Source organism: Berghia stephanieae, chromosome 6, assembly GCF_034508935.2.
Source record: "Berghia stephanieae isolate SIO BIC M18660-M18661 chromosome 6, UCSD_Bste_1.3, whole genome shotgun sequence".
Classification (NCBI taxonomy): Eukaryota; Metazoa; Mollusca; class Gastropoda; order Nudibranchia; family Aeolidiidae; genus Berghia; species Berghia stephanieae.
Window position 1 is genome coordinate 41554753 of NC_088365.1, and position 14187 is coordinate 41568939.

At 33.6% G+C, this 14187-nt stretch overlaps 1 protein-coding gene across 1 annotated transcript in view; it reads right to left on the reverse strand.

Annotated features, from left to right (window-relative positions):
- Positions 1–6340: 6340 nt before the first annotated feature.
- Positions 6341–14187, reverse strand: part of LOC144975855 (protein Wnt-16-like) — a 50243-nt gene continuing 42396 nt past the window's right edge. The window contains exon 8 of the mRNA XM_078920041.1: positions 6341–6458. Coding sequence (XP_078776167.1) covers positions 6405–6458 — 54 coding nt within the window. The 3' untranslated portion in view covers positions 6341–6404. The remainder of the gene's footprint in view (positions 6459–14187) is intronic.

The following is a 14187-nucleotide window of genomic DNA, read 5'->3' on the forward strand; positions in this document are numbered from 1 at the left end:
CACATTTATTTGATTACTTTGAGCAGCTATCCTTACTTTTTCTTTGGGTATATGCCAGAGACATTTAGGGAAAACTAGATAAATATTATAAGTTCTTCAAATTTTGATGTGTTTTTTGGTCGAAGAATTGCGAAAATTTACCTTTATATATATATATTATATATATAAATATAATATATATTATATATATATATAAAAATATTTTATATTACATACATACATCTACAAAAACACGAAAATATAGTGCTCAACGTTATTGATAAAAGGAGCTATTTTATAAATTATTTCGTATATTTAGTATAATTATGATCAATGTCTACATGTTGTTCGAGCATACGCTCTCATGTGTGTGTGTGTGTGTGTGTTGTGTGTGTGTGTGTGGTGTGTGTGTTTACGTGTGTATTGTTGTGAAATCAGACAACAGAAATAATAGCCGATGTTTTTTTAAAGTGTACCCATTTAGCACAGCTTATGTTTACAGTCATACAGATTGAAATGAAATGGAAATTTTTAGTGACTAAAAATGCAAGTAAATGAATAAATAAGTAGATATAGAAATACATAAATAGATAAATAAATAATAAATATATGATCGAGTACAAAACCGGGACAAATTTTTGATTTTTTATTTCTAATCCCCCTCGGCCATCGACTTCACAAATCCTGAGACAGGGCACATATTATTGTTAGAGGGAATTCGCAGCTTCTGGTGACACTTAACTGATTTGTGCCCTTAAATGTTCGTGGTTGTTTCGGGCATAAAATAGTTGTGTAGCAATAACGGCGAGGTCCAAGTGCGGACAGTATTTGGTCTGTAAATGGTCAAATTTTCCTCGTTGTGGTAGATCAAAGACACGGGGGATTAGAGGAGGGAGATTTGTTTATTGGTTGTGGTCAGTTTTATAGGGGGTGTTCGGCAATCCTACAATCTCGTGAGAACGCTGTCGTGGTGAGGGATTTTTTACAAATAGGGGATGGAATTTAAACGCCCAGAGAAATTAAAAAAAAAAGAAGAAAAAAAAAGAGGAAAGAAAAATCCGTATAGCATTTGTAAGGCCTAATAGTGATATTGATCTTTTCATGATTAGATGGGGTGTTTTGCACGTGGGATTTTTGACGGTACGAAATTGGCTTTAAACTTTTGGATAGGACAGTCGGATTTCAATCTTAGTGTAGTTTTCATATTTGAATAATAAGTTAGAAAATAGGATTATTTAAAAGTTGTTTATCATGTACTAAAATAGCAGCTTCAATGATTAAATAATATTGGATCAAAGAATGTTCTGAGCTCAATCCTTCTTAGGCTATCATCGACATCAAACAATAACCGGGAACACATTAATGAAATCCACACATATTTTTATTTTATGATTAACCAAAGTGAAAGCATTGTGTCACTTTATCGGGTGTGTTGACGTGTATGTCTCTGTGAATGTGTCTTAAATATGTTTCTCTCTCTCTTCTCTCTCTCTCTCTTCTCTCTCTCTCTCCTCTCTCTCTCTCTCCTCTCTCTATCTCCGTATGTGTGTTTGTGTGTGTTTGTGTCATATGAGATCAGTTTTTAAGTAAGATGTTTATTGTGGGATAGAATGTTTTGTAATTGAATGACAAGTTACGAACTATGTTATTTTTTAAAGGGATTTCTTCCGAACACTGACATTAGAATAGCTTTAATATATTGTGCAGAAACGTTTGACTTTAATGACTTCATGATACGCTTATTAAAATGACATTGATTGCAATTATCTTAAACCTGTGAAAATTTAGAAGTACATGGCATTTTCTTCATTGGTATGTAGTAGATGAACTCTTAGTATCTATCTGTCTAGTGATATATAGACGTTTTGTCATATTTATATTAACTTGTATCATTGACATCTATCTGTCTAGTGATATAAGACGTTTTGTCATATTTAGATTAACTTGTTTCATTGATATCTATCTGTCTAGTGATATACAGACGTTTTGTCATATTAAGATTAACTTGTTTTATTGATATCTATCTGTCTAGTGATATACAGACGTTTTGTCATATTTAGATTAACTTGTTTCATTGATATCTATCTGTCTAGTGATATACAGACATTTGGTTAGACTCAGACTAACTCTTCATTGATATCTAGCTGTCTAGTGATATTCAGACATTTGTTATACTTAGACTAACTCGTGTTTCGTTGATAGCTACTCTCTAGTGATATACAGACGTTTTGTAAAATTTAGACTAGCTCTTGTTTCATTGAGATCTAGCTGTCTAGGCTTCTCTCTAATCAAACACTGTTCAATGACACAGAAGCCATGAAGCTATCCTATTACTCTTTAATTACTCTTCTTGTTTTTATATCCCAATTGCTTCTTTTATCAGAAAACAAAGAAGATAGGCGCTATGAGTTTCATTGGCCTTCAGCAGGAGTCATTCAAGCGTTTTTATGATAACCGAAGAAAAACGAATTCCCAATCCTCGATAAACATCCAAAAATCACAATCCTTTGCTACCTTTTATGATAAACTGACAAATTTCACTCTCAGCCGATCAGAAAAATCCATAACCCACAGTGCAAAATACAGAAGCCGTCTTTGCCCTTCACCAGTCCAACTATGACCCAATGCCAGTTTTAGCGGTTGAATGCCTGTTGCTTCTTGTACTTATCCTTTTCCTTGACAGCCATTTAGGTGGGGTTTTATGGCTCCTCTTTCTCCTCTAACTCGTGGGAGGTAACCGAACGAGGGATACTAGAATGGGAGGATTACTGCCATAAAACAGTTCACCATTCATGACTGGCAAACTCTCGGCCTTCCCCACCCGTACAGCAGTAGTAATTTACACAAACAGCAGTATCGTGTTGTTTAATCAGGAGATGAAAAACAGGGTATATATTTCAGAGCCAAGTTAACAGTTAAAAATAGCATTTTAAGATATTTCTTGAAGTCCTCCCTATGATTCCAAATGGCGACTTAAAGAAGTATTGCTTGTGATAAATGTGAAATAAATATCTTAGGTGCTAATACATCCAAAGTTTAAATGAATGAACTGGTGTCATTTACACCGCTTACTTGTATAAATCAGGTAGGTACTGTGCCTGTGCCAGACATCTACTTATTTGTTCGTATAAAAATTTCTTTAAAACTCCTGATATTGATAGACACATTAAAAAAAAAAGTTTACAGCCCTATTTTTAATCTTTGTTTTCAATAAAACATTAATTATTGCAATTAATGATTAATTTTATAACAATAGTTGTCGCATCCTAAAATATATTCTCTACAAGAAAAATTGGCATCTTTATAAAAAGAGCACCATTCTGCGGAAACGATACTTGTTTGGGATTAAAGGATAATCTTTATGTTACAGACAATGGTCACGGTCTTTGCTAAACTCTCTCGATTACATTCCGCTTAAACTTGTCCTTGCGTTTCTTTAAAACGTTTTGAAATTACATGGTATGGTGCCTCTGATAAAAACAATTGATTAGTTGATGTTGTATATGTACCTTAACAAGTATTGACAGATTATTGTTGTTGATGAATACAGCTCTGAGGAGGCCCTCTAGACTGCGAGATTCCCTAGGATTTGGTGCTTAGGCCAATCCTATTTGTTTTGTATGTTGTCCCCACATCTATAATCATCAGAAGCATCAATCTTTCTTATCGCCCATTTATCCTTTGTCCCTAATAAAATAAGTCAGGCATCAGTGGAAAATGGATACAAAGTATATAAGAATGGACAAGTGAGAATATACTAAAGATGAAAACTGATTAGACAGAGGTGTTGTATGAGTGAAACTTTATTCAGACAATAGACAAGTTAAACATATTTTGTTTGTTTGTTTGTGTCTCAAAGCACTAACGTTATTAGAATTGGTAATAATAATGATAATAATATAATAATAATAATAATAATAATAATAAATTAATAATAATAATAATAATAATAATAATAATAATAATAATAATAAATAAATAATAATAATAATTAATAATAATAATATAAGTTTAAATATAGAAAAGAAAGATAGAACGTAAGAGGAAAAGATCAATCACCCACCAGTTTAAAAAAAAAGAGAACAGAAACAAAAATACAGTGACGACGATGACGACGAGGACGACAACAACAACACGGCCAGCAGTAGTAGGGAAGCAGCAGCAAAAACAATGACAACAAAACAGCAGCAACAACAACAACTACAAGGAATAACAAGCAAAATCATGTCTAAAAGATTAAGTTTCTCTCTTTTGAATGATTTGTGTGAAATTTACTTTCTTCTTGGACTTCAATTAAACGCATTGTTTTGCCTTTTATATTTTTCTATGAGTCAATCTGAGAGGAAGCAACGGGTAGATAGATGAACGGATTCAAATGTGCAGATGTTAGTTGGTGTGTTAAAGGAGAGTCAACGAACGCAGGAACCAATGGCGAGGCTCATAAAATTAATGAAGCTTGAGTTTTAGGGGCTATGGAATGTTCAAGAGGCGAAATGCAGTATGTAAAGTGGGGGCCTAGTCATTTATTTTACAGGTTGTGCATTTTTGGTCGGTGTATTAATTTGACGATAAAACACCCTTCGTCTTTGTAAAGGCAATTTGAACAAGAATTATTTCTGTGAAGATAAAGGTAGGCAGGAATGTTGATATTTTAATATTTTGTTCGCATAGACCGGACTAGATTTTAGAGAGAAATATTGAAGGGTGGGGGTGGTTAAGATTAGATTGTGGAGGAGGCGCATAGGGCTGTATGTTGCATATGAGCATGTCTATGACTATAATATATGGCACGGCGAAGGGCTTTAAATTGCAAATAGTTTTATTGCCGGTTGTTTTTAAAAAAATTTTTTGTTGCCGTTTTTGTTTTTTTTTTTTTTTTTTTTTTTTTGGAATAGATGTTGCACATTTTTTCTACTTAGAATTCTTTTTTTTACCAAATCTGATTATGAATTTTTAGCGTTTTAAAACCCCCTTTTAAATAAATGGCGATTGTTATTTGACAACCATCTCTCCCAACCTTCTGCGAGTGGGCAGGGTGTAGAAGGCTTTCCTTCGAGAAATTAGAGAGAGAGAGAGAGAGAGAGAGAGAGAGAGAGAGAGAGAGAGAGAGAGAGAGAGAGGGAGAGAGAAAGAGAGAAAAAAAAAGAGAGAGAGAAAGATATATATATATATATATATATATATATATATAAATATATATATATATATATATATATATATATATATATATATATATATATATATATGAGCCAAGGTCAAACGTGCCAATTTTTTTCCCCTCAAAATAAAAGTGACATAATAGTCCATTTATGTTTCTATATATGCAGCAAAAACCCTGTACTTCATAAATCAAAGGCCCTTTAGATCTTTGAACGGTGACACCAAAATGAGACAAAAAGCTCAATAACCAAATGATTTTTGTTAAGTATCACACTTTATTTAGTAAGTTATAAACAAAAAGACACAATCAACAACAATCATAGTACAATATTGTTACCAACTATTGGAGAAAAGGTTGCTTTTTGGTGTCATCGGTCACAAGCAACATAAAAATGATTTTATATTAACAACAACAATATTGCATATGCTTATTACCAGCAATGTTCAGAAACTTTTGGAATAAAATGTTGTGAAATAATGTGACCAAATCGTATCATATTAGCGACATTGCGTCACTTGTGACATTAGACCGATGACACCATTACTTATGTCACAAGCAATACCAAATTGCAAATTCGACAATATATCATTAATTTCAGTCAAACCAGTGTAATAACCTCAGTTAAATATGGAATTTAATAATATTTCTGAAACCAAAGACTTCAAAAATAGAATTATTGATGGAAAATAGAGCATCTGAATGTGACTTATGACATAAGACCGGTGACACCATTACTTATTCACAAGCAACACCAAATCACACTTTCGTCCATACTATATCATTATTTTCAGTCAAAAAAGCATAATAACCTACTCTAAAATGAAATTCAACAATATTTTTCTCTTTATCTCCCTATCTTTCAAATTGGAAATATACTTAGAAATTAGTAATACCATTGTTGCTATGACTTGGGTCAAAATCGGCACTGGAACGCAATTTTGTCTCAATAAATCAAGAATAGCAACTGAACAAACGTAATATAGCCTGTTAAAATGGAATTCAATGACATTTCAAGCTTTGAAGAACACGAAAACAGAAATACATTAGAAACTTCAAACATAAGTGTCACCTGTGACATTTTAACCAATGACACCAATGGTCACAAAAAGTACCAGAAGTCACACAAACTCTAGATAAATATCAGCCATGGTAATGAATTCATGTAACCATGTAGTAACATCACCCTACTGCTCAAATTTGCTTGTTTGTAGTAATTTAGTGTGTTAATAGTAAAACAAATCAAATTTCTTGACAACCCTTCTATTTATCTGGATTCGTTAAAAGCTTGAGTTTTGTCTTTTTCTTGATTGATACAACCCTGAAACATAAAAAAATAGAATTACAAGGAAATAATTAATTGTGTCAAAATCACAGTCTCAGATGAGATGCCATAATATCAATTTTGTAAATAGAATAACAGCTGAAAACATACTTTTTTGGTGGAACTTTGTAATATCCAATATCAAGTGTTGCTTGTGACAATGTAAAATAGCGATGACACCAAAGTTCAACTTACCTTTTCTGCCTGGAGCCACGCTGGAAAGGCAAATGAAAGTGCTGCACTTCAAGGACTGGTAAGAAGGGTGGATTAAAATTGCGAATCGCCATTTAACGAAACAAACTTCCACGTGTTCACGCAAGCCGTGTTGCTTGTGACAAATGACACCAAAACCAATAAACCTCAATATCAGCAAAACGGTATAAATTTACTCCAAGATTTGAGTTCCGAAGGAAAATCTATGCTTTTTTTCTCATAATAAAACATTTAATAACCATTAAATATGAGCTTTAAAGTTTCGTGTCGAGTCTTAGTATTGTGCTGTCTTTGATGACACCAAAGGTCACAAGCAACACCAACTTTTTAAAATCTCTATATGAAATTAATCAGATATGTAATATACTGCAATTTCTATTAAAAGTAAATTTTGACTTTATACTATTAGTCAAATTTCAATCATGTGAGCTAAAACATCACATTTAATTTCTACATGCTTTCTAAAAATGTGATGCGTTGACCTCGTTTTAAGCACATGCCAAATTGCATTCAAATTTGACTTTCTGTTGAACAGAGTATGTTGAGCTATCCATCTCTTCTACATATTATCAATTGATTACAAGCATTAACCCAATGAAAATAGCCCGTAATTAAGTAAAAATCAAATTTTCTTAACACTGGTATCAGACGGGCATCTTTTGACCTCAGCTCATATATATATATATATATATATATATATATATATATATAGAGAGAGAGAGAGAGAGAGAGAGAGAGAGAGAGAGAGAGAGAGAGAGAGAGAGAGGGGGGAGGGGGGGGGGTGATGATGATGATGATGATGATGATGATGATGATGATGATGATGATGATGATGATGATGATGATGATGATGATGATGATGATGATAATGAGGATGATGATGATGAAGATGATGATGATGATGATGATGATGATGATGATGATGATGATGTTGATAACGAAGACGACGACGACATTGATGATGATGATGATGATAATAATGATGCTGCTGCTGCTGCTGATGATGATGATGATGATGATGATGATGATGATGATGATGGTGATGATGATGAAATAATGTTGATGATGATGACGACGACGAGAATGTAGCCCAAGTATGTCTAATGTAATCCAACGACATCAAATTCCCATTAACAAGTATCGTTTATTTGTTGTTTTTTTGTTTGTTTTTTAAACGGAAGTTGTTCGCATTATTAGGTCATAAAATAGTGTCACCCTGAGTGTTTTGTCATTAAATAGGTTCATGGTTTACCGGACGCGTTTCAAACAAACATGCCGAATTCTAAAAAAAATTTCTTCGTCTATTTTAGCGATAATGACCTCACCCATCTGGCAGGACACTGACTTGTACCACCCCTGCTGACCTCCCCATTCCCACTACCCATATTGGCCTTTATGAACCTGTCCACAATCGTTTTTTAGAAATATCTAAAACCACATTGAGTATAATTCATGGTGCGTGCTAAATGGTCACGTGATCTCTTGTGGCAATCTATTGACACAGTTGCCCTCTTTACTATATATAATCTCATAGTCCGAGTCACTTGTTATTTAATCAATATACAGCGCATATGACATTGAAAAATGCGTCAGTTGTATAATTTGTCCAAACTAGTTTCATACAAATTTAAATCGTTCTATTTTTGACTCGATAGTATTAAAACTATTGTTTTTTTGTTTTTGTTTTGGTGTTTTTTCTTGTTCCTGTCACCGCTCGATAACCATGAACCAACGCTCAATAGGTTTCAACAGTCGTGACGTCATTTCCCTGGAAATGACGAATAGCAACTTAGTGATTGGTTCTAAACTATCGGAACAATGGCGGACGCCCTTATGAAATACTTCTCCGACGAGCATAAAAGTGTATCCAGAGGAGAAAAACATTATAAATCTGATGTTTCGCCTTTTATTAATTCTTATCACAAGCCATGTGCAAACGTTCTAGCCAGCATGAAGAATAAAAGTACCGATTTTCTTTGTTAGAACCAAATCCAAGCTGCTAGTTGCCAGGCGGGTGAATCAGACTATTGAATCCTATTGTAAGATGGATAAGAAATAATAATTTGTTTTAAAATTTTAACAATAAAAAGATCGGGATGGGGATGGATATTACAATTTGCAATATGTGTGTGTTTGTATTACCGGTTGTTATATAGAAGGCTTCAAGATAACCGCTTTGTCAAAAGACAGCAGTTAAATGCGGTCCGTAACAGGGGTAGAATGACCCATAGACAAAGGGTTCAAGGCTCAAAATGTTGAAATATGAGCCAAGGTGGAGAGAAGAAGAGAAATAGATAGACAGAAGGTGAGTCGGATTCATGGTACAACTTCCGTATGAGTGCACCCCAAGGAATATGCAAGTAGATAAAACTAACATGATATCAAGTTAAACAAAAGAAATAACTAAACGTTTAAAACAATTAAACTTTTATTACAAAGCAATACTTACAATACCTGACGACATACGTACTCCCTTTCAAACAGCAGATAACATTTTAATATTACATCGACAATCGGTCATCTCCACTTCCACACTTACGTCCTCTCAACTATACAAGGATCGAACTATAATTCACGCAAAACAAGGTATGTGTGCTCGTCACGTGACCAAAGTTGAAGACAACTCTAAACTACGTTAGTCGCTCAGGGGATGAGATAAAATTATGATTACATTTACATCTCTCTTATACCATAAACACTCCTTCCCTTAACGAAAAAAATATTCATCCTCCTAAGATTACATTTTGTACTTATAAAGAAAAGAAAACGTGGATATAATATAATATATCGTCGAAGGACAGTGTCTTACCCAGGGAATCGCATGAACTGCGAAGAGTATTTAGACAAACTACCGTTCATATCGATAGACTTATGATATTGATCATAATGACATACATTTTAGGCAATATTTAAATTCAGCTTACCTATTTAGCTGAATATAGTGTGATATGTGATAAATATATCACGGCCCAATTGGTCTATCGATAATATGTTTGAAGTAAAATAACATAAGATAATTATTTCTAATACATTTTTGAAATTAAGATCAAGACAAAGCATTGAAATTAACTTTAAACATTGCTATACTGGGGTGTGATATGGGTGACAGAGCGAGATAAAGCATCAGCTATGTTGTTGTCGCGTCACGGTACATGTTCAATGTGGAGGGGATAATACAGCTATTTCAGGGGCCACCTGAGCAATCGTTGGTTCGTGTGTTTGAATAGTTAGATATTTAGATAGTAAGTGCATTTTTGGTACATTTTTTGTGCATTTGCATGTATACATTGTCGCCATAGATTCTCAACTTTGTGTTTATACATTATTATGCATGCCACGTCTGTAAACGAATTTCCATTTTTTGGATGAATAAAGTATATTATTATTATTATTATTATTATTATTATTATTATTATTATTATTATTATTATTATTATTATTATTATTATTATTATTATTATTATTTATTATTATCATTATTATTATTATTATTATTATTATTATATTATTATTATTATTATTATTATTATTATTATTATTATATTATTATTATTATACCAACGAATTGGTCGGTCAAAATAATGATCGGCTTTCCAGACTTCAAATAGACGTCATAGAAAGAGCATGACTCCACTGAGGCCAGGCAGTCCTTTTCAATAGTAGAGTAATTATGCTGGGCCTTAATGGACTACCGTGAGAAGTAACTCACACGTATGGATATCCCCATTTAACTCTGTCTTTTGACAAAGCGGTTATATCTTGAAGCCTTCTATATAACAACCGGTAATACAAACACACAAGAACTGTAAAAGTACAGCCCCCATAGCAAAATCCGACGTTTAGGAAGGCTGACTAGTAATCGTCCGACCAAGCGAATCGAACCAATAACTAGAGGTGCCCAAATGAGTCAATAAAATGGAGATAAAGATAAAGGGGGTAAATCTGACTTATGAATAAGGGAACAACACAAAACAATCGACGTTTCGGCCTTTGCCCTTTTTCAAGTAAACACAAAATATATATCGCTTGAGCAAGTCGGTAGGCGGTTTCTCCAAATCAGAATAATGCTGACAAAATCTCCTATAAAACCCAACCATGCCCAAGAATCTCATCAATTCTTTGTTATTAAATGGTCTCAAGTAATTAACAATTGGGTTCAACAGTCGTGACGTAAGTTCCCTCGTAATGACGCATAGTAACTTAGTAATCGGTTCTAAACTATCTGAACAATGGCGGACGCCCTTATGAAGTGGTGTAGTGGTATGACACTCGATTTCGGTTCGGAAGGTCCTGGGTTCGAGCCTCACTCGGCGCAGAGTTGAGCCCTTGGAACAGGCTCTTTACTCACATTCTCTCACCATACTCGGGTGTAAAATGAGTACATGGCCGTTAACAGCGTTGTCTCTGTCCGGGAAAATAAATGTAATATCGCATAACAGGCTTCATGTCTCGTTCTACATGATACGTGTTGCTGTGGTCAGGGACCCTTTGTAAGCGGTTTGAGCACATTTAGTGGATATTGCGCTATAAAAATGCTCTTTAAAAAAAAAAATACTCCGACGATTATTAAAGTGTATCCTGAAAGAAAAACATTATAAATGTGATCATGTTTTGACTTTTATACATTCTGATCACATGACATGTGGAAAAGTTCTCGCCAGCATGAAGAATAAAAAGTACCGATTCTCTTTGTTTAGAACCAAGCTGCTGGTTGCTGGGCGGACATGACATCAGACTAATGAATCCTATTACTTAAATCTTAATGTCCATGGGAACAAGCACCCCACTGCTATTCTCGAATCCGAGGTAGGCCAATGTTCCATTTCAAAGGCACAGTTTATTGATATTTAACGTTAACGAAGCATCATTAAAAAACCTTCCGGAGATGAACGAGATGGCTGTTCCAGTCAGAGGAGAAGGTTATGATGCCACATATATATATATATATATATATATATATATATAAATATATATATATATATATATATATATATATATATATATATATATATATATATATAAATATATGTTATTTTAATATTTACCACAATGTTGGAGTCAGTCTACATCGATGTTTCAGGCCTAATCAGCCATCGTCAGGACTGTGTGTTACATGAGTTTGGTTTGTTGTCTGTTGTCTTTGGTTTGTTGTCTTTTCGACAAAAACGTCAGCACAAACATTGGACAGCAGTTCCTGAAGTTAATCGATACACATTTTCCAAAAAACCACAAGCTACATAAAATTATCATCAGGAATACCATAAAAATAAGCTACTCGTGTATGCGCAACATAGAACAAATAATTTCAAGCCACAACAAAAAAATATTAATAAACAACCAACAAAAGCAAAACCCACCCACCAGAAAATGCAACTGCAGAAATAAGGAACATTGCCCTCTAAACAAACAATGTTCAGAATCAAGTTTAAGTTACCAAGCCACAGTCACCGAAACTAAAACAAACAAGCAAGAAAAATATGTAGGACTAACGGAAAATAATTTCAAAAAAAAGATACAACCTCCACACCTCAACATTTAGAAACACTAACAAAAAAAAAACAGCCACAAAACTCAGCGAACATATTTGGAAATTAAAAGACAACAAATTAGACCACAACATTTCATGGAAAATTTTATCTAAAGCAACAGGATACACACCAACATCAAAACAATGTAGCTTATGCCTGGAAGAGAAATATATGATAATCAAACACCTTCATGAAGCCACACTCAAGACGAAAAATGAGATGTACAATACGTGTCCACATCGCCGGACGTTCTTATTAATCAACTACAAACCGGAACCACTTCAACAAACAACAACAGACAACAAACCAAACTCATGTAACACACAGTCCTGACGATGGCTGATTAGGCCTGAAACATCGATGTAGACTGACTCCAACATTGTGGTAAATATTAAAATAATAATTCGTTCCATTGCTACATGTCGAGCACTATCCGTACCATATTGTATTAAACACGATTCTATATATATATATATATATATATATATATATAAAATATATATATATAGACTCGTCAGGACTCTTTGAGGCTGAATGGCAGTATTGTGTACTCATAGAGAGCATCTGGTGTTACAAATGCTAACACGTAACATCTGGCGCCCAATAAGGGACCATTTTCTTTTGTAGACTTTTCAAAGACTTTTTCCTTGTTCCTTTTAAAATGTCTTTTCTCATTTCTAAAATAAAATATAAGTTATATAAAATATTGTTATAGTTTTTTAACCCATTTGTTAGAACTAGGTATATATATATATATATATATATATATATTTTATAATATATATATATATATATATAGAGAGAGAGAGAGAGAGAGAGAGAGAGAGAGGGAGAGAGAGGGAAAGAGGGAAAGAAAGAAAGAGAGATAGAGAGATAGATATATAGAGATAGAGGGGGAGAGAGAGAGAAAGAGAAAGAAAGAAAGAAAGAAAGAGAGAGAGAGAGAGAGAGAGAGAGAGAGAGAGAGAGAGAGAGAGAGAGGGGGGGGGGGGAATGGAGAAGATTTAAAAGAAAAAAAGGTGAGACATTTATCATTTGCAACATTCTGTAGAAAGAGTGAAAAAAAAAAACAACTCAAAAAACAACACTAACAAACAAACAAAAAACAAAACAAAACAAACAAAAAAAACCCCAAACAAAAATGAACAAATAATGAAAATAGAAAAACTAAACTGTGGCGCACTCGGAGACAGACATTTGACCCATTCGACAACGCCCTTGACATGGATGACGACGTATAATAACATGTATATACATAGCAAGCTACTAGACTCTATCCTTCTACTGATTTGTTGTTGGAGTATTTGTTTTTACTTTTATTGATATTTTATTTGCTTTAACTTTACTTATTTCTTTTCATATTTTTATGTGGATTATGTACGAACAGTTTCGTGTTCTTTAAAAATAAAGCGTCTGTGTCCAATCATCGTTGATTATACACAACATGTCTGGGTGTTTTCATTGTTCATTACACTCAGACGCGTCTGTATATAATCACAGTGGAAGCGAAACCAGTTGAACGCGACATGCCGTACAAAAGTTGAAGAAAAAAAGGAATGCAATAAATAAATAACTCAATGACACATCCATTAATCTGTTTAATTCATTAAATAGAAAAAAATAAGCGGGTTATTCAAAATGATTACTTGTTACCCATCTTATATTTGTAAAGTTCGCACGAGCGTTGGTTCATGGCTATCGGTCGGTGACAGGGACAGAAAAACGCAAAAAGAAAAGCATTAAAAAAATTATCAAATCAAAAATGGAGTGATTGAAATGTTTATTAACTAACATAATTTTCAAAGTTATATGCGCTGTACATTGATGAAATAACCCGTAACTCGTACTATGAGATTATAATAATTAATCCCACTCAATGGGGTAAGGGATGTTTGTTTGTATGATACAGGAAATAGTACTGAGCCTGTAAAAAGGGCTAAATACAGGAGATGGAACCATGAAATACGAATTCATTTAATCTTAGA